At 36.7% G+C, this 27,702-nt stretch overlaps 1 protein-coding gene across 1 annotated transcript in view; it reads right to left on the bottom strand.

Annotated features, from left to right (window-relative positions):
* LOC144440772 (immunoglobulin superfamily DCC subclass member 3-like) overlaps positions 1-27,702 on the bottom strand; it is a 106,958-nt gene that overhangs the window by 5,052 nt on the left and 74,204 nt on the right. Inside the window, exons 4-6 of the mRNA XM_078130150.1 lie at positions 26,382-26,696; positions 11,161-11,445; positions 9,790-9,951 (exon numbers count right to left, since the gene is read on the bottom strand). Of these exons, the coding sequence (XP_077986276.1) occupies positions 9,790-9,951; positions 11,161-11,445; positions 26,382-26,696 (762 nt within the window). The remainder of the gene's footprint in view (positions 1-9,789; positions 9,952-11,160; positions 11,446-26,381; positions 26,697-27,702) is intronic.

Below are 27,702 nucleotides of genomic sequence, written 5' to 3'. Positions count from 1 at the left end.
ATTTGTAACGACATTTGAAGTAAAACTGACAATAAAAATTTACAATCAATGCCTCATCTTCACCAATCCTAGATTTCAACAAAATAAACACCTGGATCTAAGAAACTTTATTAAAATTCCCTGTGTAAGAACTTATTCTACAAGTTAAGCCAGGGAAGTTTTGCGTCGGTATTTAGCACCAAAAATTGATACAGCACTATATTGTTATGTATTTACTTCTATGATTCAACTCCAAAATTCTTCCTTTACATATCAGAGTTTATCGTTGGTTGGCCTGTCATAGGCTTGTGTTAATAAAACCATCAGGCAAATATTGGCAAGTGATTATGTTTCTTTTTATACATAAGTACAATTAGTTCACATACCAACAATAATCGATAATGGAAACTGGTGTGTGTGTCGCTAGACTTTGGTGAGATATAGCGATATACAGTATCCATAACACCAAGTGTCCGTAATGTATGATGTCTGAAATATTCGCCTTTAAGCTTATGCATATTAATCTTCACACTCACAGACAAGAATATGTCCCAGTAGACTTATTGATATACTAACTAACTTGTTTTTAAAAATTACTCATACCAATTACTTCTCAAGCCATTATGAAGCTTTCAATTTTTGCCCCCAAATGCACCATAAAATGGGTTGTGAAATCGCAGTTTCTAAGATTTCTAGAGAAATCAGTTTGTTGGTAGTCAACCGACCAGCTAACCAACCAACCAACCAACCAACACTTTGTCCGCAATGATTAAAATATATACATTCGATCATACAAGCACGAAGTGTTGATCAAGTGATGGATTGATGATGCTAGTTCGTATATTCATTCATCACTCAGAAGCCTTCACAATCACAAACAACTCATACATTCGCCGCTTGTACACTAGAGGAAGTAAGATTTAAGAACTCAGGTTAGAAAACAGATTGAAATTACTTTTAGCTACCCTCCATACGCCCGTATTTCCATCCCTCCGTCAGTCAGTCAGTCAGTCAGTCAGTCAACCAACCGACCAGCCAACCAGCCAACCAACCAACAAGTTGATTGATTGATTGATTGGTTGGTTGGTTGATTGATTGATTGATTGATTGATTGATTGATTGATTGATTGATTGATTGATTGATTGATTGATTGATTGATTGATTGATTGATTGATTGATTGATTGATTGATTGATTGATTGATTGATTGATTGATTGATTGATTGATTGATTGATTGATTGATTGATTGATTGATTGATTGATTGACAAAGACTCAAAGATCCAAGTGGCTGACATAATTGTTGTAAATTAATTCTAAGAAGCCTGTAATGATGATCCCTTCTAACTTTAGAATGAGTAACTCCATTTCTTTGAAAGTCAGAGAGGAACCCCCTTAACTTTTTTTTATTACAAATTTCGGCAGGTTTATTACACAATTTTTTCTGAAATTTATTACAAATATCGGCTATTTTTATTACAATTGTCGTTCACAGAATTTATTACAAATGTCGTCACTTTATTACAAATATCGGCAATTTATTACAAATGTCGGCAATTTTATTACAAATTTCGGTTTATTACAAATTTCGGCAATTATTACAAATGTCGGTTGTACAGGGCAGGCGGGCGAAATAAAAAAAAAAAAGGGGCAAGGAAAAAAAATCTGGATTTTTTCAGTTCTATTCTCTGTCCTTTCTGTCCTGTCAGTCTCTCTACAACTTCTTTTCTCTTCTCTTTATTGAATTCCTTGTTACAGGTCTCTTTCCTTCATTTTAGCAAGGTTGACAAGTCCGTAGAACAACTCTGTAAGAAGATGAATACTTACATCCTGATGGGTGTATATCTGTAGCCATGTATGGGGTGAGATCCCCGCCAAATTTATAGATGTATTTAATTGACACAATTCTTTCTGTATTTATTCACTTCTGTATTTTAATAAAATTAATGTATTTACTTTATTGTCAAATTAATTTATTTTATTATAATTATTTCTTTATTTATTCACTTATTTATTTTAATAAAATGGATGTATTTACTTTATTGTCAAATTAATTTATTTCAATTATTTTTATTTAATATTTCCACAATTATTTCTGTATTTATTCACTTATTTATTATAATTATTTCTTTATTTATTCACTTATTTATTTTAATGAAATAGGTGTATTTCCTTTGTCAAATTAATTGTAATTATTTTTGAAATTATTTCATTAATTATTTATTCACTTATTTATTTTAATTATTTCTGTATTTTGTTCTTAATTTGCAATTTGTTCTTGTTATTTTTATTTTTCTATTATTCAAGTTCAATTATTTCACTTATGTCAAGAAACTTGCTTATTTTAATCATTTACCTTTATTTCTTAACATTCAATTAGTTTTAAAATTTATAATTCCGTTATTTAAGTCTGTATTTTGCATCTGATTTCACTTTTCCTCACCATTATTAAGATTTTAATTATTTATCGTATTAAATTATTTCATTATTTCATTTGCCTACAGTCAATTTAAACATTCTCAGCAATATATTTTAATTATGATGTTCTCTTAACTCTTGTGACGCCGCGTCGTTGATATCCACGACGTAGCACTTCCGCACTCCTCGCCCATGTCGTTGATATCAATGACAACAGGGTAATTTACATATGCTGTCAATAAAGTGACGTTGTAATGGGTTTATCGCTGTCCCGCCCTTATACCCATAATAAGTAATGATGTACATAATGTTATCTTATTAAATATTAAATTATTCAGGCGGGAAACAGTCACATGTTCGATTTTTCTCATATAGCACCTACTTAGCAATGCCTAATATGGCAGCCGCTATAGATATGTATGTTGACCTTCGACATTATGCTAATATAGTGAACGAAGTAAACCCAATTTCTAGACAGTGGTAGCGACGCTGATGAAGAATTTTACGTTTTTGAGGGAGTAAATTTTGTCCTACTAGAACGTATCGAAAACCCTCCTGATGACTTCGACTTTTGGACTGACGTCGTCAATGGCGGGTCCCGCGATCCTACCGATGACAAACCACAGATGCCAATGCCCTGCGATCAATTACTCCTACATGTTGGTTTACAAAATTACATTAACTGATAAAGACTTTACGGCAGGATCATGTGGCAGGATCTACATCTTTGTCTTTCATCAGATTTTTGTTAACAAACGAAGTGTTAGATATAACTGTTCGTGAGACGTATCGTTATGCTGCTAGACTCACATGTATGCAGTATTTGTATATGCAAATTTGTTTGTATTTACTGTACACATCGACGGACTGTACTTGCTGCGGCTATGAAATTTGCCGCACGCATGTTGGTGGGTGGCATTTAGACTGCATTGCTTGCCTGGCGGCACGGCACGTCAGATTACCCATACGGAAGACACAAACAATGTTGTTGGTTCTATTCATGCATTACGTTGTGTCACTTTTGAAGGAAATATCTGACGGCTATCGTGTCGTCCCTGCTGTCCCAAAGTAATCATTAAAAAGAAGTAAAATTTACTCAGTCATGAATTTATTTGTCTCTTTCTTTTTGCTCAAAAGCCAAGGTTTAGTACACATAATTTACCGAGCTGTGGTGCATGCTCGTAGCGTAGCATACGTGGGTCTAAGTTTATCTGCTCTCTGTATATGCATAGCGTCCGGGCATACATCGTTTACTTATCGTGGTTTGCGACCCTGCCGTATCATAATCACAATTTAGACTATTAAAAGTACAAACATCAATTCACAGTTATAACTTTATTGGCTGAATTTTATTTATCCGGGTTAATTGCTCGAAAGTTAGAACGTAATTACAGAGGTGTTTACACTACTGTACAAAACACATGGCCTGTGTGATGATGGCGTCCGGGGATGGCGTATGCACTGTGCACGTCACTTTTTTGTAGAAAATACGAGGATTTACAACCCAGCCATCCCACAATCGCAATTAATATAGTACAAGTACATACATTTACTCACAATTATAAATTTTACTTGTCTCATTTCTCACTCAAAGGCCAGAATATAATATTGGTACATGATACAATTTACCGAGTGACAGTATTGCCATTACAAGCATACGGTGTACACGTAACTTGACTAATGTTGTGCCTAGCATGATGATACACCGTCCATGTGCACCACCGCGGCACCGATTGTCCATAGAAAATACAGATAAAGATTTATGACCCTGCTGTATACTGTCTCATATTTACATTTAATAAAACTACACAAACATTTATTCACAGTTACGAATAATTTTTTCTCTCGAAAGTCATAGTTTGTTACATCATGTAATTCACCGATTTTTGGGGATAAATGGCGCACATCTGTACTGCCAGCTTCATCACATTCCTGTAAAGTTGTTATAGCGTACCGAATGTAATTGAAGACTTCATTTGGAATATCAAAACTAAGGGCATGTCAAACCAATTCTTCTTCAACCAAAACAACTTTATGGACTGCAGTATTCAACTGATTAAACTCTGAAACATCATCCAGCGTTCTAACGATTCCAGGCATATACATCACATAGATTTATATGCTCAGTCGCCATGATGCATATGATAGTCAGTTAGTGATCAATCGTGATTGGAGAGAAGTGATGCAAATACGTCACATGACGTATCGTAGGCCCCTGAACATGGTTTGCAGGCATAGAGAATGAATTCATTATTGTATTTTGGCGGAGATCTCACCGTAGTTGAAGAAATTTATTCACTATGCTTGATAACCATGTTCCGGGCCAAATACGTTGCACGTTGCAGTCATAGGACGAATCTATGGCCCCAAACCATGGTTTTCAAGCATAGTGAATAAATTACTTTAAACTATGATGAGATCTCCGCCAAAATAAAATATTTATCAATTGTAATTGTAATTGTTCAAGTTTAAGTTATCAACTAAACATGGTTTGCAGGCATAGAGAATAAATTACTTTAAACTACGGTGAGATCTCCACCAAAATAAAATATTCATCAATTGTAAATGTTCAAGTTTAAGTTATCAACTAACATAGAGAATAAATTAATTTAAACTACAGTGAGATCTCCGCCAAAATAAAATATTCATCAATTGTAATTGTTCAAGTTTAAGTTATAAACTAAACATGGTTTGCAGGTATAGAGAATAAATTAAAGCACGAACAAGAATCAAAATAAAGACTTAAATAACAAAATAATGAATTGAAAAAATTCATTTAATGATAAGAGAACATCATTATCATAATATATTGCTGAGAATGTTTAAATTGGCTTAACAAATGAAATAATTTAAAACGATAAATAATCAAAATAATAATAATGGTGATGAAAAGAGAAATCAGATGCAAAATACAGACTTAAATAACGAAAATATAAATTTTATAAATAATTTAATGTTAAGAAATAAATCAAAATGATTTAAATAAATAAGCAAGTTTCTTGACATAAGTCAAATAATTCAACTTGAATTAATAATAGAAAAAAAATAAAAATAAAAAGCAAATTAAGAACAAATACAGAAATAATTAAAATAAATATAAGTGAATATATAAAGAAATAATTATAATAAATAAGTGAATAAAAAATGAAATTGTGGAAATATTTAATAACGAAATTATAAATTCTAAAAATAATTACAGAAATAATTATAATAAAAAAGTGAATAAATACAGAAATAATTGTGGAAATATTTAATAATGAAATCTAAATTTTAGAAATAATTACATAAATAATTAAAATAAAAAAAAGTGAATAACTACAGAAATAATTGTAGAAATCTTAAAATACATTAAATACATTTATTTTGACGGGGATCTCACCCCATAGCCATGAACTATTGTATGATTTTATCAGGAGTACTAATACATTCCTCCTATTAATCAAAGTTGCATTGACATCGCTCACAATTTTTTCAAGTTATCCAATTTGAACTTTAGTATGTAACTTTTTGAAACACTTGCTTGATTGTCATTCAGTGTGCTAGAGGAATTTTCATTTATATAAATCATTACTTCTATGAAACATTTTTCTTCAGTGTGAACTTGTCAAAATAATCCACCAGATAACATTATAACATTTCTAGAACTCAGAACTCCTTTGGAATTTACTGTTTTAAAAGTACTTAAAAGTAATAAATGTAAACATCTGGTAACATGCCATGCAAATCTTGGTTGACCTTGCAGTACAGTATACATTATGCATCTTCTGTAACTTGTAAGTGTTGTTACTAATGTTAGCAATAGGCAATAGTAAGACGTTGCATAGTGTCAACACCGACAAATTTACATTCAAACATTCCAATGCTGAAACTATTTAAATCATCAATCACTGCTCCTTTTGAGTCATTTTGTACAATTCTTGTAACATCCATGCCTAAAACCGGTGTTTATGACACAATTGAAGCTTGTAATTTGTCCCCGATGATACATCTGATTTAAAGCTAAAAACTGCATGGTCAAGAAATTGTTGGTTTTTTTAGGAATGCAGTATGACTTTTACCAATTTTAAGCATAATTTTGAAAATGATAGAAATATTCTGAGCTATTATTACATTGCAGCAAAATGTACCACGTGACGGCATTAATTTCGAGCCCTGTCCCTCATCAAACCTCAAAGACTTCAGCCACGAAAGCAGTGTTCTGCCTAGGTTTCCAACAAGTGGGAACCCCGAGACAAAGGCCCCTTGGTTGCAAAAAGTGGGGTCATTTGACAGGGAGTGGGGTCAATTATTATTGTCTATGAAATATTCATATATATTACCTCAAACCACTATAGAGATACTGTGATCTGAGATATTCCATTACACATAGACTATTACCTAACTACATAAAAAAATTCCATTCACAATAACAGTTCCCAGTAAGCTATTTTTGTGTACTACACATTACACCTTAGAAAAAGAAGGCAATTAAGATTATGTAATTTTAAGTTATTTCTACAGAGTATATTATATATTGTTTCGAAAGATTGGACAGCCAGGTAGTCACAATTTTTAATTTGAATATCAATGAATAGCAGTGCTCAAATTTATAATTCAACGAACAACTTCAAAACAAGTCACAGTGAACATATGATTGAATAAAAACTTTGAGAAATCCTAATCTTGTAACCACTTGTTTCATTTTTAGAACTGTTAGTACACTGCTGTGTTTATCATTCCCTCTTCAAATTCATGACGAGGTTAAGAAAAACCAACATTTTGAAGAAAAAACTCCCTGACTTTTAAAAGTACCAAATGTGAACGAAAAACTTACAAATAATACAGTCAAACAAACTTTGAAATAATTTATTTTTTATTAATTACCGTTACTGGCTGTGTATCATGATTTGGTCCTGCTATATCAAATGACAGCATTAGTTACAATCTGTAAACTTCATACGGAAAGCTGACATTAGGTGTCCTTGAAACTCAGAGATCTTGAACTAAAAACTATCAACAACGTCAAAGTTAGGATGCTTTGTAAATACCACTGTAATTATTTTCTGATTTGCACAACAAGTTCATTCTTCATGTCTGACCGGGCGCACATGCATCAGCCGTCTATAGTGGCCATGCCAGTGATCATGCATTGATTCAGTGCCCAACATTCACATGTGTCACTGTCAACATCATGCAACACGATCCCTTAACACAGCTTTTTCGGAATCAAAATACACATGTACTCATTTTGTTACCATTAATCTAACCCATGTCCCATAAATCTGGTTTACTAAGGCTTCTGACCTGTGGCAGATAGATGTTCCGATTTCCGGCAGCACGTTCAGTGGTCAGAGGTCGCGACAGTGACGGTAGACAAAACATGTGATGAGAAATGTCCATTTCGACGTCTCATCTACTCCCTCTAATGTTTCAATTTGTAGATTAAGTTTATCAAAGTTGATCTTTTTGTGGCATTTTTTATGTTAACAATAGAACTGTGCATTGTCACTGTATCTTATATCATGTCGACAAAACTTTCCCTTAAGGCCCAGTTACACAATGCACCTCATGAAGCAATTCGTCGCATGCGACGAGGCTAGCAACTGCGACGGAGCGTGTACACGAAGCAACTAATTGCATGGTGAGTTGCAAGAGCTAACTGTTGCACATGCGTAGATATATAAAAGTTACAGGTCATAGAGGTCAAGTCTTCTGGCGGCAGGAACTTGGCAGAAATGCTATTAAATTGCTCATATTTACAAATAAAATGACTGAAAACTTGTTGAGGTATCGATAGTAAAACTATATTCAATTCGAAGTTCGTTTAGGGCAATGTTGATCTTTCTGACGTTGCTACTTGCATTCAAGTTGGAAATAAAATGATATTCAGCGGAAATCAAGCATTCATAGACATTGTATACTATTGATAAGTGGCAATCGTGGTGATAAATCGAAATTATATCAAAAATACTTTGCCGAAATAGATAATTTATACTAAAAACATGGCGGCCATAACATTGAACGTCATTTGACACGTAGGTATATGTCAAAGGTTATTACTTGTGACGTGACGATGTGGTTACACGGTGCAACTCATGAAGCAACTCAAGAAGCAACTTGCGACTCGTCGCAGAAAAACCGACATGTTGGTTTCCTTGCGACGCACCTCGTGACGTCGCAAGACCCTGCGACGAAGTGAGTACACGATGCAATTCGTCGCATGCGATGAATTGTGTGGTGCCTTGCTCATTGAGTTGCATCGTGTAACCGGGCCTTTACGGAGTCAGTATACTTCTTGTCAGATTGATGTCAGGGCCTGGCCCTAGACTTAGATAATTTTGATGTCTGCCGTAAAACGAATGCGCCAAAGTGACGCAAGGTGGGAAAATTATTGCGTCATTTGTAATTTTAGGGGCCAATGTCGCAAGGTCACGGCCTCGGCAGAACACTGGTCTAAGACGCCATGAGGAACGTTTGATGTTCGTTCGAACTTTACAATCATACTGTGTTGAACTCAGGGGTCGGTCGGAAATAAAAAAAAAAAGATTTTTTTTCTGATGTCGGAGCTGCAAATTATGGTCGGTCAGGAGATGAGAACCAGAAAAATAAAAAGGGCTGCCCTTAGACTATAATATTTTGTGATCTTTCAGCACCACTTTACATCACTGAGAACACAAATCAACATCACTATGGTAACCATGTATACAAAGTCAAATTAGATATGGGAAAAGTAAAAGACACAACATTATTATCATTGTGTTTGTATTATCAACGAGTGTTTGTATACATACTATGTCAATACAAGAGTCATTCTAGACAATTAGAATTTATTGAGTTTAGCCATTCTTACAATTTGACCACTATTACTTCACTATCAGAATTTAATGAGTTTAGCCATTCTTACCATTTGACCACTATTACTTTACAATCAGAATTTAATGAGTTTAGCCATTCTTACCATTTGACCACTATTACTTTACAATCACAATTAAATGAATTTAGTTGTTCTTACCATTTGACCAATATTACTTTACAATCACAATTAAATGAATTTAGCCATTCTTACCATTTGACCACTATTACTTCACATCAGAATTTAATGAATTTAGCCACTCATACCATTTGACCACTATTACTTCACATCAGAATTTAATGAATTTAGCCACTCATACCATTTGACCACTATTACTTCACAATCAGAAGTTAATGAATTTAGCCATTCTCACCATTTCACCACTATTACTTCACAATTAGAATTTAATGAAATTAGCCATTCTCTCCATTTGACCACTATTACTTTACAATCAGAAGTTGAATTAATGAATTTAGCCATTCTCTCCATTCGATCTTTTCTCTACATCAATGTTACTATTTGCCCACTATTACTAAATAATCAAAAAGTGCAGAATCATACCTTGTTGCGTAAAACTAGTGGAAGACACAATTTGTATATTGTCTTTATACCACTGCACTGTAGCTGGTGGGTTACTTATTGGTGGTGTGCAGTGTAGGGTGACACTGGACCCAAGTACACTAAACACATCAGATGGCTCCTGTATAAATGTACTTTGCATACCTGGATTGAAAACAAGATGCAACAATATTTTAACTAGAATGCAAATAGTTTGCAAATAGTATGCAAATCAAAGTAAGAAATTTACACTGTCATCTAGAAGAAATATACATTCAAAGACATTTCAACACATACATCTCCCATCCCACCAATAAAGTGATATTAAAGGGGTACAAGCTGAGTTTATACACTTTTAGACTGGGTTGGTTAAGACAGTACATACTTAGACTGGGTTGGTTAAGACAGTACATACTTAGACTGGGTTGGTTAAGACAGTACATACTTAGACTGGGTTGGTTAAGACCAGTACATACTTAGACTGGGTTGGTTAACACCAGTACATACTTAGACTGGGTTGGTTAACACCAGTACATACTTAGACTGGGTTGGTTAACACCACTACTTACTTAGACTGGGTTGGTTAACACCAGTACATACTTAGACTGGGTTGGTTAACACCAATACTTACTTAGACTGGGTTGGTTAACACCAATACTTACTTAGACTGGGATGGTTAACACCAATACTTACTTAGACTGGGTTGGTTAACACCAATACTTACTTAGACTGGGTTGGTTAACACCAATACTTACTTAGACTGGGTTGGTTAACACCACTACTTACTTAGACTGGGTTGGTTAACACCAGTACATACTTAGACTGGGTTGGTTAACACCAATACTTACTTAGACTGGGTTGGTTAACCCCAATACTTACTTAGACTGGGTTGGTTAACACCAGTACATACTTAGACTGGGTTGGTTAACACCAATACTTACTTAGACTGGGTTGGTTAACACCAACACATACTTAGACTGGGTTGGTTAACACCAATACTTACTTAGACTGGGTTGGTTAAGACAGTACATACTTAGACTAGGTTGGTTAACACCAATACTTACTTAGACTGGGATGGTTAACACCAGTACTTACTTAGACTGGGTTGGTTAACACCAATACTTACTTAGACTGGGTTGGTTAACACCAATACTTACTTAGACTGGGTTGGTTAACACCAATACTTACTTAGACTGGGTTGGTTAACACCAATACTTACTTAGACTGGGTTGGTTAACACCAGTACATACTTAGACTGGGATGGTTAACACCAATACTTACTTAGACTGGGTTGGTTAACACCAATACTTACTTAGACTGGGATGGTTAACACCAATACTTACTTAGACTGGGATGGTTAACACCAATACTTACTTGCAATGATAAGATACACTGGGTTAGTGGAGATAGAACCCTGTGAGTTGGATCCAGTACAGATATATGCCCCTTCATCATACTGTTGAACTTGTGTAAATTGTAATGTCCCATCCAGTATAAATCTTGTTGCTGTACTCTGTATGGGTTGACTTTCACCAGCCTTATGCCATGATATAACAGGTTGTGGATTACCAACTATAGTACATTCTATACTGGCTGGGTTGTTCAGTCCTGCAGTCACATTCTGTGGTGCTACTTCTATGTATGGAGGGCCATAAAGTGCTATATCATTTCAAAGTACAGATACATAACATAAATCATTCTCTTCTTTTTTTAAATAGTGCCAATAGCAGTGTACAGTTAGCACAACTAATTACATGTCAATTCATTTTTAGCACAACTAAACTGAGGTTCAGTAGTGCAATGTGCATGGTGAAATGTTTGAGTGTGTGTGTGCATGTGTGTGTGTGTGCGTGCACACGGGGTTAGCTCTGGATATGTAGGGGGTGTCACTCTGGCTAATGACATGTAATATTGGTTAGCCAGAAAAAAAGTCACCTATCTGCAGTTGGGGGGGGGGGGGAGTCAGAAGCTGACGTTGTAGATTTTGAGATTTTGGAATTGAAATGGCTACATTTGGCGACTCTTTTAGTTCATCATCATGCTAAAAATCATGAATTAAAATGTGTGGACTTTCTGTTAGCAAATGTACAATATTGTTCCCTTGTAACATATTAGACAGTTGTGCACAGCTCCCCTTCACAGTAATCTTTTGTCTAAATCTCTGTAATAATTTGAATATAACCCTGCGTATGCAAAATATATTAACAGTGTCTTGTGCCCCATGGCCATTTCCTGACATGGGGAACATGTCCGGGGTAGTTTAGAAACCATGTGCCAATAATCATATGATTTGTTACTTATAAAAAGACACATAAGGCATGGTTAGATGGGGTTTGCATTAACATTAAGACCACTATGGCAAGGCATCTTCCCTCTCTTTCCTATAAAATACTAGACAGGACAGATTAGTCTAAAATTTAGTAGGATGTTTTAGGGACGTGTTGATGAAAAATTATTAATGACATGATTGACGGTTATCTCAATAGGGCCATGGTTACAACAAGCCAAGATTGGCTGATTCAAGCAAGTTCACTCAAGATAATCTTAATTAAATTCACAAATTGTAGTTATTGAAGTGTTGTTTACCATACTCTTTGATTTTACAAGGAACTGAACCTGGGCTGAATGCTAATTAAGTATGACCTTTTAGCAGAGTGCCTTCAGGCACATGAGTTAAGAATGCCGGGACGACTGCATTCATCACCCATACTAGTATTAATACTCTCTGTACAGTACCCGTTTATCAGCCCTTAATGTAAATGTTCAACAAATCTTTCCCTGTTCTTCCTTTGTACTCTTTCCCTCGTCAAACATTGGTTATCCTAGTAGATTTAAATGAGACTATAGTAACTTTTACTCGGGTCTTTTGAATCGCTCGTTCACATTCACTCAGTGCATGCATCTGTACAATGTTTGCTGTTCACACTAGCTAGCTGTGTTGGACTCAGTTGATCAACGTCGCTAACCACGGCCTCTTTTAGTGCAGCGTCAAAAATTCGCCGTGTGAAAGTCCATCATTTCTGTTGTACTCCCCAATTATAGTTTTTAGGACTTCTTTTGGGAAAGTTGTATGTGTGAGTATGCTGTAGTTTTTCTGCGTTGCCGCAAACTTTGTGGCAGTTGCAATAATTTGCCATTACATGAGGCCATTGTTATCTGAAACACAATCTTTGAGACACGGACTTTGATTGGTCAGATTATCATGATGTCATTGCTTATGAATATGTATTATGTATAAGTAAGGTATGGCTTTGACAGCCGTAAGATGCTAGAGTTTTATTTTGAAGTGTAGTGGTAGAGAAATAATAACTCTGGTTTGCGAGAATGATGCTGATCCATGCTAGTGTGGAGTCATGATGGGTGAATGGTTAGCGTGACCGCCTTGGAATCTACAGGTTGCAGGTTCGAGCCCCGTCGCTGCCTGCTGTTTGTTTCTGAGTGGCTAAAGTCCTTGGGCAAGACTTGAACCACGACTGTGCCTCAGTCAACCCAGCTGTATAACTGGGGACCTGGTAGGATGTAGGTTGCAATGTGAAGGCTTTAATCCTATGCGCTTAAATGGCTGCAATGGATTGTATGCTCCCCGGGGAGTTGAGGAAGACTAAAGGGCCGTTGTGCCGTTCTGATCCGAGCCAGGGGTAATAATTGTAAAGCGCTTTGAGCACGGAGTGGGAAAGCGCTATATAAGAAACCAACATTATTATTATTATTAGGTATAGGTGTTCATTTGCTGAATGCTTATCCAGTTAGTTGCCCATCCAGTCCTGCATCTTTGCAATATACACTATCATTTGGCTGTTGCTGCACGCATAGTCATATTGCTAGACTTACATGTATTTGCATAAATTTTTTTAATGTTCCTTCCCTTGTCTATGAATCCCTGATGTTATCTAGAATTTGCAGTTCTTCTTCTGAAGACGATCTGTTATGAGTCAACTGATGCTTTCAGATCAGGTCATGTATAATGCATACCTCTGCCACACTGCTCAAGTGGGTTTGGGGTGCAAGGGTTAGCTGCCCTTGTACCCGTCTTCATCTTGCTAAGAAAAAACAAGCTAAGCCTAGAAAGGATGGATCTCAACGGAAACAACGTATGCCTGCCCACCAACTATGTGATAAGAAATTGCGAATAATGGAGTTAAATATCCACGCCCCTATGATCTAACATCGGAGAACTTGCAATCTCATGCATGGAGAAAGTACCAAAAATTGTCATCATAGTGGAAACTTTCCTTGACTCAACTGTCCAAGAAGGTGCCGACTGCATTACATGTATAATCCCACGTTATACTATCCCTTGTTCTTGAAAAGACGGGACTGGAACATCAGGAGGTGGTATTGCTGTGTATTGCTCAGAACGAGTTGCCATCCACCATGACCCACTGAAAGATCCTAAAGACTTGGAACTTATTTGGCTTTGAGTAACTCTTCAATCCCAGAAGTTACTTGTAGGAGCTGTATACAGAGCACCAAGTGCCAATAATGACATCATTGACAACTTAGACTCAAACACCATGTTAAAGATGGAAGAGTTTGGAGCTCACTCTGTCATGTTTGTGGGTGACTTCAATGTAGACCATGAAGACTGGATAGGAAGCCGAAACACAGACACTGCTGGATGCCAGACACTTCAGCTTGCTAATTGCCTTGGCTTGGAACAAATAGTGAAGGATCCAACATGAGGGGACCAAATCCTTGACCTTGTTCTCACAGATTTACCTGCTTCTTCCACTACTTTTGCCAACGTGGGTACTTCTGTCCATAATCTAGTGCTAGTTAAGCTAGTCTAAGTATGTCCCTGCATTCAGAGACAAGCCTTGTAGAAGGAAGGTATGGCTTTACAACCAAGCCAACTACCATGAAATGAGAGGTTACATCACCTCCACAGATTGGCCTCAAGTATATCTCGAGAAAGATCCAGAGAAGGCCTGTAACAGGGTTACCTGTGATGCCATGGACCTATACATTCCTAGCAAAACTGTCATCAAAAAGATGGGTGACAAAGTCTGGTTCAATGACAAATACAGGAGGGCTGCCAGAAAGAAACACCGAATTTTTCGTCAGCTAAAAGAGGACAACATAGCTGCCAACAAGGAGAAATTTACTAAAACAAGACAATCTTACAACATGGGAGAGAAAGAGGCTAGAAAGAACTACAACACCAAACTCAAAGAGGACCTTACCAACAACGATCTTAGCAGTAAGAAGTGGTGGAGAGTTGTCAACTCACTTGCTGGCAGAGCTGCTCACCCTGACATTCCAGTCATCATTCATGATGATGTTGCCCACATTACAGCAGGGGAAAAAACCAGTGTTCTGCAAGGCCTTTGCAGAGAAATGCCAAACGTCTGCGGACGGACGGACAGATGCATAGACTCACGGACACACGGAACCCAATCCATAAGTCCCCGTCCCGGACTTCGTCCGGCGGGGACTAAAAACGAAACAAAAAACCCTGTCTTTTCCTATTGTAGAGGTAGATTTCTGATGTAATAATGCATGTGATGTGTGGGTTCGAGAAATATATCGTGTCGAAATGAACGTTGGTGACTCACTTCTGTAGCGAGATGTCGGATGATACATTGTTGCAATTGGTTGCTAAGGGCGCGGACGCGCTCACTCATGTCACCTTCTCTGCACACTATAATATAGACAGGGTATGCAATACAAATTGACACATTTCAACATTTACACATTCACAAACAAACAATACCTACAAAAATTTCACAATTGATCAACACTGTCTTACGAGTAAATATCCTATAACCAGAATGTTCGTATTTGAACGATAACTCCAGAGTTTGATTACATCTTGCCGACGCCTATCATGTTGTGGCAGTTGCAGTAAATTAGTTTTGAAAATGTTGCTTTTAAGTTTTCCTGAATAATAGTTGTAAAATTTGTTTATATAAAACCGGTGGAACAGACACACGACAGTGCCGGGACAGTGTCTTTATTATATGCAAGTAAAAGTTCATTGTGAATTTATTACAGGTTCCGGGGCCATGCGTGAAGCAAGTAACGTTGCACTCTAGACTAGAGCCTGTTCAGAATATGTATCGGCTGATATAATTTACAGGTTTAAAGTCCTGTGGGCCAGGGTTTCAATCCCAGGTTCTCGCTAAGTGGCTACTTCGCCCCACAAACATCGCCTTATCTACTATCAGTTAATCGAATGCCTAACATATACATATCAATTTTAAGTTTTACTGTCAAAATATACCAAAGACAAGGTGAAGCAGTATCATTATTTTCAATTTTCACTGCACAGGCACTTTGGCCATTCTCATTTTCGCGCCTTTTCGCAAGTTTCCAGTCATGTAAAAACACTTTGTAAATAAGTGTTAGTATGTGTCAAAAGTATTAATTGTTGCATTTTTGGTGTGCAACAGTACATTCCATACATGAGGTTTATTTTCAGTGCTTCTTTTCTTTGTCATACAGTAAACAGCTATGGACTAGTTAGTACTGTTTATTTCTATTTTATAAAATGCTATTTTCAGTCAATCTTGAAGTGTTAATTTTACACAAATGTTTATGAACCCCCCCCCCCCAAAAAAAAAATAAATAAAAAATAAAAAATAATAATAATAATAATAATAATAATAACAAGTCATTGAGAATGACATAGTCCCCGCTATATAAATTGGACAATATTAATTGTCATGACCTAATTAAAATCAAAATTATTATTCATAATATAGCATAACATGATTTTTTTGGCTCATGATCAGTCATCATAAGTAGAATCACATAATTCTACCTCATAATGACGTCATCAGGGACTACATGAGATTGCACAAATCTCCCAGAAGTCAGTGTGCAATTTCTACCCGCTAGAGAAGTCATACACACGTTCGAGCTCCCGAAAAATTTCAGAAAAGAGCCAAAAAAATTCCAAATTTATGAGTAAACATAAAATTTTAGGAAAATACAGTTTGTCAAACAAGTTTGACTGTTAACTCTCTCAAGAATTCAAAGATTAGTGTTTTCTTGACGTTGTTTGAGTTCCGAAGGGACGTCCTCATGGTGAATGCTCAGGACACAAGTAACCATACTCAAAAACCCAGCAATAAGGAGAAAGCTCAGCATGGGGAAAATAGCTCCAAAGCTACAACAGGGAGTAAAAATCGAAAATCAGATGTGCCTAATCCGGTATTACGGAGTTCCGGATCGAGGTCTACAACATCGACAGACCACAGACATGAAACGCCGGTACGAAAGAAACCACGTACCGCGGCTTTGACCGCATGTAATGAATACCAAACAGTGCATCGGGAAATGTTCAAGATGTAACCCCCATGGCAGCGGATAAACTGCCAACAAACTTGATTGGGGAATATCGATTGCAGTCTCAAGATTGGAATGCAGTGTTAGGTCAGTTTGCAGTGATGCAACAACAATCGATGCAGACTTTTGCAAATGCTATGTCGGACACCATGCGGCATGCATTGACAGATGCCGTTGCGGATATGAACCGGAAGCGTTCCGCTGAGTCCGAATTGGAAAATCTTGACAGAAACTCTGGACGTAAACGTCTGAGAATACCTATAAGTGGGGATCCACAAGAAGTTATACGATTTTCTAACTTGTTGATCGATTTAGATGGCGAACCGGAAGTGTTATCTTTGCCAAAAGAGACTTGTAATGCTCATGACGAAGTCACTGACATTGATCGAGCGATCCTCATCGATGGGATCCTCATAATCCCATTCTGGCCAACACAGAGTTGGTTTGCAAAGGCAATGCGTCTCCTGACTGCATCACCATTAGTGCTTCCAAGAACGCGAACTTTACTGATAAATCCAGCAGTGAAGGATCACAAACCACATCCACTATTTCCAAAAATGATATTGCTGGCATGTCACTTATCAGGACAGAACTTGAAAGTCAAAACATTCTTCCAGCAACTGCATCCATCATCATGTCGTCATGGAGACAGTCAACTAAAAGACAATATGAACCCTACTTGCAGAGATGGAATGCATTCTGTAGCAAAACGGAAATTGATCCCATTCATACAACTATAGACAAAGCTCTAGAGTTCTTTTACTGAACTTTACCATTCTGGCTTGCAATACAGTGCAATTAACACTGCCAGATCGGCACTGTCAAGTGTAATACAAGTGCCTCGAGATATGCCTTTTGGCTCACATAAATTGGTGGTTAGATTTATGAAAGGGGTCTTTCAAAGTAGGCCGACCTTGCCAAAGTATGTTGAAACCTGGGATGTACACCAAGTGTTAACTTATCTCAGGAAGTTATCTCCAGTGAGAAATCTCTCTTACTTTAAAGTTGGTGACATTGATAGCAATCTTATCAGGTCAAAGGTTACAGACCATCCATTGTCTGAATTTAAATAATATGATCATTGGTAAATCAAGTTACAAGTTTGTTATTGATAAAGTGTTGAAAACAACAAGACTTGGTGTACACAAGTCAGAGTTAGAGTTATCAGCTTTTCCGCCAAATAGGTGTTTATGTGTTGTGTTCGTATTGCGAGAGTACTTACTCCGCACAAAACCTTTGAGACATGAGAAAACTCAGTTATTACTCAGCTATGTAAAGCCTTAAAATTCAGTATCTAAGGATACTTTAGCAAGATGGGTAAAGACAGTATTGTCTAGAGCAGGTATTGACATTACCAAGTTCTCTGCACATAGTACAAGATCAGCATCAACTTCTGCAGCAAAGATAAGAGGTGTGCCTCTTGAAATTATCATGAACAGAGCTGGCTGGTGCAGACCATCAACATTTGCTAAGTACTATAATTAGCCTGTCCAGACACAGGATAGTTTTGCCAAAGGACTGTTATCAACATTCAGTGTTAAACATAACTGAAAGAATGTATGGACATTGAGTCCAGAATAGCAATGAATTGCTTGTATGAATTGTTGCTTGTATACAGTAATTTGTTGTAACAATATAGACATGGGTTGTTATAAATTGTGTGTCCGAGTGCTTATTTTGTCTTACATCTCGTGAACACATTGCTTTCAAATCTCATGTAGTCCCTGATGACGTCATTATGAGGTAGAATTCCCCAATTAAACGAGACTTACCTGTAAGTTGAGATTTGATTGGAATTCTACCAAGTGATGTAAGTCAGCAAGGGATTACATGCCCAACCCTGTCGATTGTATATCCCACCCATAAATTGACATTGGGAGGACTGTAATATATATTGCTGACTACACACTTATCATTGGGATGTGTAAATGTATTCACTCGATGAATGTTCAAGACTGACTTCTGGGAGATTTGTGCAATCTCATGTAATCCCTTGCTGACTTACATCACTTGGTAGAATTCCAATCAAATCTCAACTTACAGGTAAGTCTTGTTTAATTGGGGAATATTGTGACATGTCAATATGAAGAATTTTTTTTCTAACCTTTTTTATTTCAACATTTATATAAAATCTTGCTAAATATTTCCTCTTGTAAATGTCCCATGTCAATATATTTCTTTTACTTCCACTTGCACATCTACTATATTTCCTCCAGTAGCACTTACTATTTGTTTTTGTTTTTTCATAGAACTATTTTCAAATAAAATCATTGAAAAATTTGCAGGTGATTCAATTACCTAACCTAAAAAAACATGCAATTTATTACTGACCAGTGATGAACATGATGTATGTTTTCTTGATAGACTAAAGCAAGGTGTATCAAGGACAGCTGGTCCAAATTGTTTCTAGAAAGACCTCTCTATTACTGCTACACTGTTTATAGTTTTCAAGACTTGTTGGCACCATACATACAATGTAACCAAAATCCCATCAGACACATGAATAAACACATACTTTGGTCCTTGTAACATTAGTAATCTTTCTACTAAGTTTCATGTAAATTCATTGGTAATTCTTTGAGATATACTATAAACGCATCTTTTCTGCAAAGCTTTTAATTAATCGTCTTTTAAGATGTATCAACTGTTGTTTTAGTGTCAAGTGCTTTTTCGTTTTTTAGATTTGTGAACTGTTTAGAGCATTTTATGGATTTACGGTATAGAAAAATAAATATTATTATTTATTATTATTATTATTATTACTACAAAGTAAACAAGCTATGGGTGAAATGATAATCTGTCTAACCAGCATATACTTTTATCGTATTGTTCCATAAACAAGGCTTTTTTCCCCTTACCTTTCATTGTGCCATTACTCAGATTGGATGGTGTTATTGTGAGTGTAATAAAGATTGATTGTTTCAATAGATTTCAATGGAGTGGTGTTGTTGCTGAAGAAGTTGTTTAGAGCTCAGCATGCAGCACCTTGTACACCCAGCAAGATCGCTGTCCAAGCTATGTCTCGTCTAGTCTCGCTTCACTTCTCGGGTCATTTTTGCCTTTTTTTTAGCTCCGCTGTCAGCGAAAGCTGAAAGCGTAGCTTTAGGTATAGGTGGGTATAGAGGTATAGAGTATAGGTGAATCATTGGTGTCCGTCAACTTTTTATATTTTCATCATCTTCTCTGAAAGTGACAATCAGAATACTTCGATACTTGGTGTGCATGTTCCCTTGGGGGAGGCTATTCAGATTTGTTCATGCCAAGTTGATCTGTGCCATTTTCAATTTTTTATGATTTTTTTTTCAAAAAATGATACTTTCATCATCTCCTCAAATACTACTTGTCAGATTGCTTTGATATCTGGTGTGTTGATGTGCAGAGGGTAGCTTACTCAGATTTGTTAATTTCAAGACAGCACATCTTTTCTATTTTTTAAGATTTTTTTTTTGTAATTCAAAGAAAAAATTAATATGTTAATGAGCATTGTGACCGACGCCATATTGGAAATCAGTCCACGAGACTTTAAGTAAACTGCCACTTTTCAAAAGACACTATTGACGTCAAACAAGCAATGTAATATGTGCTATAGTCATAATTCTATGCATTGTGCGCCAAATGACAAGTGTTTGTTCGAAACAGGGTTGTAAACTTCAAATCCAAATTCTACACCCCTTCTACATAATCAGCCAGTCCGCAATACCCTCATTTGCATACAATCTATCCTCCAGATATAGCGACCGTTACACTTTGAATGGCTGCTCACGGGCCTTATTTTTGGGTATTTTAAACTCGCCGTAACTTTCACTAGAGTCCACCATTTTAGATACTGTAAACGCCTAAACCTCAACTGACATCTCTTCTTTCGTGCCAGCAAAATAAGTTTTGGCATTACATTTAGGAATACTAATTTTCCGACGAATTCGGGAAACCTCTGAAATTCGACCCGGTTTTTCGCTCATAGTTTCCTCAATACGGACCGGAAAGTTTACAAATTTCACAAAAAGGTGGATTTTTATGTGTTTTAAATAACCATGGCAAGTAAATTTAGTAAGATCGTTGTGTAACGGTCCGTCAAGAATTTTCGGTAGAAAACGACTGATTTGACCCAGAAGTTGAAGCTGGCCTCGTTTGACCGGGCGATTTTCCACAGCAAGCTAGCAACGCGAGAGTTCTTGGTACATTTTGTACTCACTAAAATCACACTTCAGACCCACTATAAAAGTTTGATGTTTTCAGATAACATGTAACTTGTGATTAATTCTATAGTGTCAGTGAACTAGAATGAAGACAACTCGCGTAAGCAAGGCAAGGCATGCCTAGGCGCTAGGCGTGCGGTGAAGAGCAGTACATATAGTGAATCGACCAAACTTTGTTTATTGGCCGACAGTTTACATGTAAACACAGATAACTAGTGTTACTTATCTGTGATGTAAACGACATGAACATGTCTTGCCATTTCCAAAATGCAAATATTTGGCAAGTTAAAATAATTAAAATAATTACAACTTTAATTTGGCTTCAGACTTTGCATTATGTTTTGTAAATCCGAAAAGGTTCTCTCTAGTCATGTCAGTGATCATACTGGGGCTGCTTTGAGTACGAGCGAGGTGAAGCATGTTGAGGTATTTTGTTGAGAATTATAAATATTGCGAAATGCCAAGTACAAGGTTTAAATACAATGGAATGATGAAAAAAAATTGGCCGAGTCTGCTGACAGGCGCCGGTCACAAGACACTCCGTAAATTTAAATATTAGACGATGTTATGTCTACTTCAAGTTGAATGTTGTTGACAATTAAGCTTATGGACAGTGTTTTTGGTAAATTTGTTAGAAAATTGAAATTCGAATTGCCTCAAAATTATTTTAGATCCCTAGTTTATTTCATCCATTATTAAAATTTTCCAGGGTTAAAGCTGTAAGACACTAGAATTATTTATAGCTAACCTCAAAAATCCTTTGAGTGTGTGTGTGTGTGTACATTTCCCAGTCATTATTTTTCTGAGATTTTGTGTAATTTTCATAACAGTAATTTTTTTTATAAAATGGTGACTATGGTATAAAAGTACAATATTTTACCTTCTTTCTTTGTAAAATGTGTTTTATAGTGAGACATCATATGAAACCACTAACCACTTTATTACATCGCTACCAAAATAAAAACTAAAAAGAACAGCGGAGCTATTCTGACCGATAAGTTGCTTGTTCAAGTTTTTGATTCACATGAAGGTTTGAGTAGTCCCAATACGAAATACAATGAAAAATAATAATTTAGGTTAACCTTTGCATTCTTTGTGATGCTGGGTAAAAAGTGCCCCACCCCCCGTCCCCCCATCAGTAACGCATGTCCCCAGACTTTTTGAGAGCGGTTTTCATACCGCGTGTTCATATGAATATGAGTCGGCGCTTCCGCATCCTTCCTAGCAATGCAACAAATATCGATCGATCGTCTGCTCGCACTCGCGCTTCGTTTTGAAAGTGCGCCATCAACGTCGATGTAAGGTAAACCAGGAAGCTACCGGGTACCTGCAGTACAGGGACATGGTGTTGTTCTACAGTGAGAAACACTAGGTTTTCAGGGGTTTCAAGTGTTTGTATTGATATTCTCGTTGAATCTGAAGATTATTACATCAAAGGAAGGAGGTGAACACTGAAAATACACATCATCAGTAAGCTTTATTGCAAATATATAAAGTCACGATTGTCCGCTCACTTCACACCTGTCAGTTTCACGCACATACATCGTTTCGGTATTTGTATTACATACTATTGTTTTTCGATTATAAATATCCATACATAATCTTAGCTTTATTGTTCCATGATGCCCATGGTCTAAGATCATCTAAAGAATGATGAAACAGCTTAAACCTGACAAAGCAACTGATGACCCTCACCAAATTCCCATCAGAGTCCTCAAAGAGTGCAGCGCAGAACTTGCAAGTCCCCTGTGTCACCTTTTCCATCTATACTTCTCAGGTGGAGTATTTCCGAGCAAATGGAAAACAGTCACTTTAACACCTATCCATAAGAGGGACTCCAGATCTGACCCTTCAAAGTACCGGCCCATATCGCTGCTCTGTATTATCAGCAAAGTCATGGAAGCAATAGTCAACAAACAACTACAAAGCTACATGTTTCAGAAGAACCTGATATCTAGCAGACAGTTCGGTTTCAGACCAGGCCACAGCACAGCAGATCTTGTCACTATTCTCTCCCAGAAATGGAAGAATACCTTGGACAAAAGAGGTATGTGCTATAGCTCTGGATATAAAAGGAGCTTTTGATAAGGTGTGGCACAACAGACTTCTAGCCAAACTCGGGTCCAAGGGTGGCTCTGGAAACCTGTCTCGATGGTTACAAAGTTACCTATCTGAGAGATCTATTACAGTTGTCTTGCCGGCCACGATTCAGAAGCTCCCTCCATCAATGCTTCTGTGCCTCAGGGATCCATACTTGGGCCACTTCTGTTCTCTATCTTCATTGATGATATCGTAGATGTGTGTGAGAATGAACTCTACCTGTATGCTGATAACTCAACACTGTTATGCTCCTATACACTCACCTAAGGACAGCAACGAACATGCAGTTAGTCTCAACAGAGATCTTGACAGGATGAAAGCTTGGGCTGACAGAAGGTAACCTTTGAGCCAACAAAGTGTAAGTCGATGATAACATCAAGAAAGTGAACCCCATCCAAATTGAATTTGTACTTTGCAGACTGTCAGCTAGCTGCGAAGGTCGAGCTTGAAATTATCGACATCGACAGCAAGCTTGCTTGGTCCAAACACATCTCATCCATTACTACCAGAGCTGGACAGAAACTTAGTGCTTTGAGAAAAGTATCCAATAGGCAGAGCAACAGTATACAAAGCACAAGTCCACAATGTCATGGAATATGCATTTCTGTGTTGGATAAATGCTTCATCAACTACTCTCAGCCAACTCAACAACATCCAAAAGAAGGCACTCAAGATCATAGGTGTTGACAAATTAAGCTACTGCATGCACTCAATTTTTGCTAGGTATATTTACATACATTTTTGAATGTTGTTGCTATAGGTGTGGTCTTGTTGCTAGGCATATTTGTATACATTTTTGGAATCTTTATTCACTTGGCTACCCTTCACAGTTTTCATCTTTGCAATAAAATAGCGCCAATGGCATTGTAGCACAACTGTACAGTTTTTTGAATTATTTATCCCCCTCCTGATCCATACTAGGTATACGTGTTCATTTGTTGAATGATTATCCAGTTGTCTATCCAGCCCTGTTATTATCTTTGCAATATACACGATCATTTGGCTGTTGCTATGGGTGTGGTCATGTTGCTAGACATATTTGCATTCATTTTTTGAATGTTTGTTCTTTTGTCTATGAATACCTGATGTTACCTTTGTGATATACATCATCATATGGCTGTTGCTGTGGTCTTGTTGCATTGATAGTTATATTTGCAGACAGTTTTTGAATGTTTATCTATTGTCTATTAATCCCTGTTCTTATCTTTGCGATATGCGACCATTTGACTGTTGCTATGTGCATGGTCTTGTTGCTAGGCACATTTGTATACACATTTTGAATGTTTGTTCACCTGTCTAAGAATCCCTGTTGTTACATGTATCTTTGTGATATACACAATTGTTTGGCTGTTGCTATGGGTGTTGTCATGGTTGCTAGGGATATTTGCATACATTTTTGAATTTTTACTCACCTACCAGATGATGTTGTTATTTTAGCAAAATACACTGGCATTTGGTTGTTGCTAAGGGTGTGGTCATGGTTGCTAGGGCCAATTGCATCAAAATATTTTGAATAAAATCTGCAGAATATTACTTCTTGAAACATCTCACCAAATTTCACTCATTGTCTCATTGACATAAACATCTTTTACCAAAAAATTCACATTTTTACACCTAATTTGCATATCACAGATGAGATCATTATATGCTTAATATTTCTTTATCTATACACTCCCAGATGCACCCCCTTAAATTTAGGCCCAATCTGACCAGCAGCTTTGGAGTTAAAAATTTCTTACCCAAAACACACAATTTTAGCCCCGATTTGCATATTACTCACGGAATCATCATGTCATGAATAAATCTTAATGTACACACCCCTACGAACATTCCCACCGAATTTCAGACCAATCTGCCCAGTAGCTTTTGAGTTTAAGTTATTTGATCAAAATTTACATTTATTTTACCCAAATCACATACCAATGATGTGGTCATTTTGCTTTCTACAGTTTCCCAACTCGAAATCAAAAGTAATGTCTCCACCAAATACCAAGGCAATCGGTCTGGTGGTTTTTGAGTTTATGTTGTCCACACACACACAAAGGCGGACAGACACCACTCCATGCCTATAGCACTACTGAACCTTAGTTCAGTTGTGCTAATAAACCATCATTTGGCTGTTGCTATGGCCGTGGGCCTGTTGCTAAGCATATTTACATACATTTTTTATTCTTTATTTACTTACCTACCTGTTATCTTTGTAATATGCCTCATTTAACTGTTGCTAAAGGGTGTGGCCATGGTTGCTAGAGCCAGTTTTGTCAAAATGTTTTGAACAATAACTCCAGAATAACACCTCAAGAAACATCCTCACAATGTTTCAGCCTCATTCATTGTATAGTTTTCAAGAGATAAGTTTGACAAAAATTGAGAGATTTTAGAGCCAATTTTGCATATCAATGATGGGATCATGTTGTGAATTCACCTTCATGTACACATGTCCATAGGCATCGCCAATAAATTTCAGCTCAATGTGCTCAGTAGTTTTGGAATTATAGATTTTTGACCTTGATTTTAGCCCTATGTTGCATATCACTGATGGGATCATCATGTCAATATCATGCTTCTTAATCTAAGACGTTCCACAACCTGGAAACCTAAAGACGTTCCCACCATATTTCAGGCCAGTCTGTCCAGTGGTTTTGGAGTTTAAGCTGTTTGACCAAAAATCACGTTTTTTTACCCAAATCACACACCCATCAATTTGATTTGAACAATTTCTCAACTACACACCCAAGGTAATATACCTATCACATATCCAGTGGTTTTGACTTTAAGTTGTTTATTACACACACACACACACACACTTTTCAATGCCTACTGAACCAGTTCTGTTCAGTTGTGCTAAAAACTGATAATGCTACTGCTAATAAAGCCATTTCATTACCTCTCCTTACAATTGGCAACAAACAAATCATGGTAACATAAGATTAATCTATTAAAACTATCTTTACAATGATATCTTTAATTCATCTTTGACTAAAAACTAGAAGTAAAGTATGTACTTACGGTTAACTGTCAAAGTTGCATAGTCACTTCTCATTGGCTGATTAGGTAGATATGGGTTAACTGTAACACATCTGTATGAACCCTCATGATCCTTTTTAACATTATTTATTTGCAAAGTTCCTGACATTTGTAAAGACCCTGGCTCTGCAAATTCTGTTTGATAAGTAACCCCTTCAGTAAAAGTAACTCCATCCTTTTCCCAGTGAATGGATACTAATGGTTGACTTTTTCCACTAACACACTGAAAGTAAGCAGGCCTCATCTGACCATCCTCTGCATTAACAGATTGTGGGCTGTGAGCAACTACATTTATATCTACAAGGAGAAAATATCAAGAACATATTAGTTGCCTATAAAGTTCAAGTCTTTGTAGCAGATACTTGCCCCTCAAAAAGTTTACTTCTGTGTGACTAATAGCTCGTGCAGTGGCAGTGAAGCTGCCGCATAGTGGCTCAATGACTAGTACGCATGTGTGTCGTATATACTATGTGAAAAAAATTGGTGGTTCTCCCAGGGATGCATTGTGGCGCGCAATGAATACGCATGCGCACGCCATATACTCCACGCGCTACCGGTATACCGTATCGTCATATAGGCGACATAACATCGCCATGCATTGCAATATTGTAATAGTAGGCTTGTTGGCACGATTATCGTAACCTTGTAATGAGTATTGAGGCATCACTGTACCCCTAGAAGAAATTGTTGCAGCACTATTTGGAAGTTTGATGCAGGGTATGGAATACCGACCACTGATGACATAGCGCAGTTGAATTTCCAGGTTGTGGAAGTGCGGTTTTGACATTTATATGGTTGATAATTGAATATTTTTTACATGTTCTAAAAAAAATAACTACTTTCCTATGTTTGTTGGTACAGTAACATTCCTAAATCATCGAGTTGAATTGAGAAATCACGGTGTTCGGCAACATGTCAACAAAACATTTGTCCAAAGACCAACGTTGGTGGAGGGTCTATGATAAGTTGGCTGATTGAAAATGAACAATATTAATGTAATGGCTATGATGGTTTTTGAAACCAACAACTGCATAGAGTGTTGACTTTCTTTACTTCTCGTCCATGTCAGATATATATATATATATATATATATATATATATATATAATATTTATATATATATATATAGGAAGTCAGTGGTAAGATATGTCCATAGTACAGTGCTCGATACTTCTGCACGCAGAGCGGAGTATATGTTGAGGGTAGGAGAAAATCAAGTCGGGTTTTTCGTCTCGAAAAACCCGACTTGATTTTCTCCTACCCTCAACATATATATATATATATATATATATATATATATATAT

The sequence above is a fragment of the Glandiceps talaboti genome, chromosome 10 (assembly GCF_964340395.1).
Source record: "Glandiceps talaboti chromosome 10, keGlaTala1.1, whole genome shotgun sequence".
Lineage (NCBI taxonomy): Eukaryota > Metazoa > Hemichordata > Enteropneusta > Spengelidae > Glandiceps > Glandiceps talaboti.
This window is presented reverse-complemented; position numbering and strand designations above follow the sequence as displayed.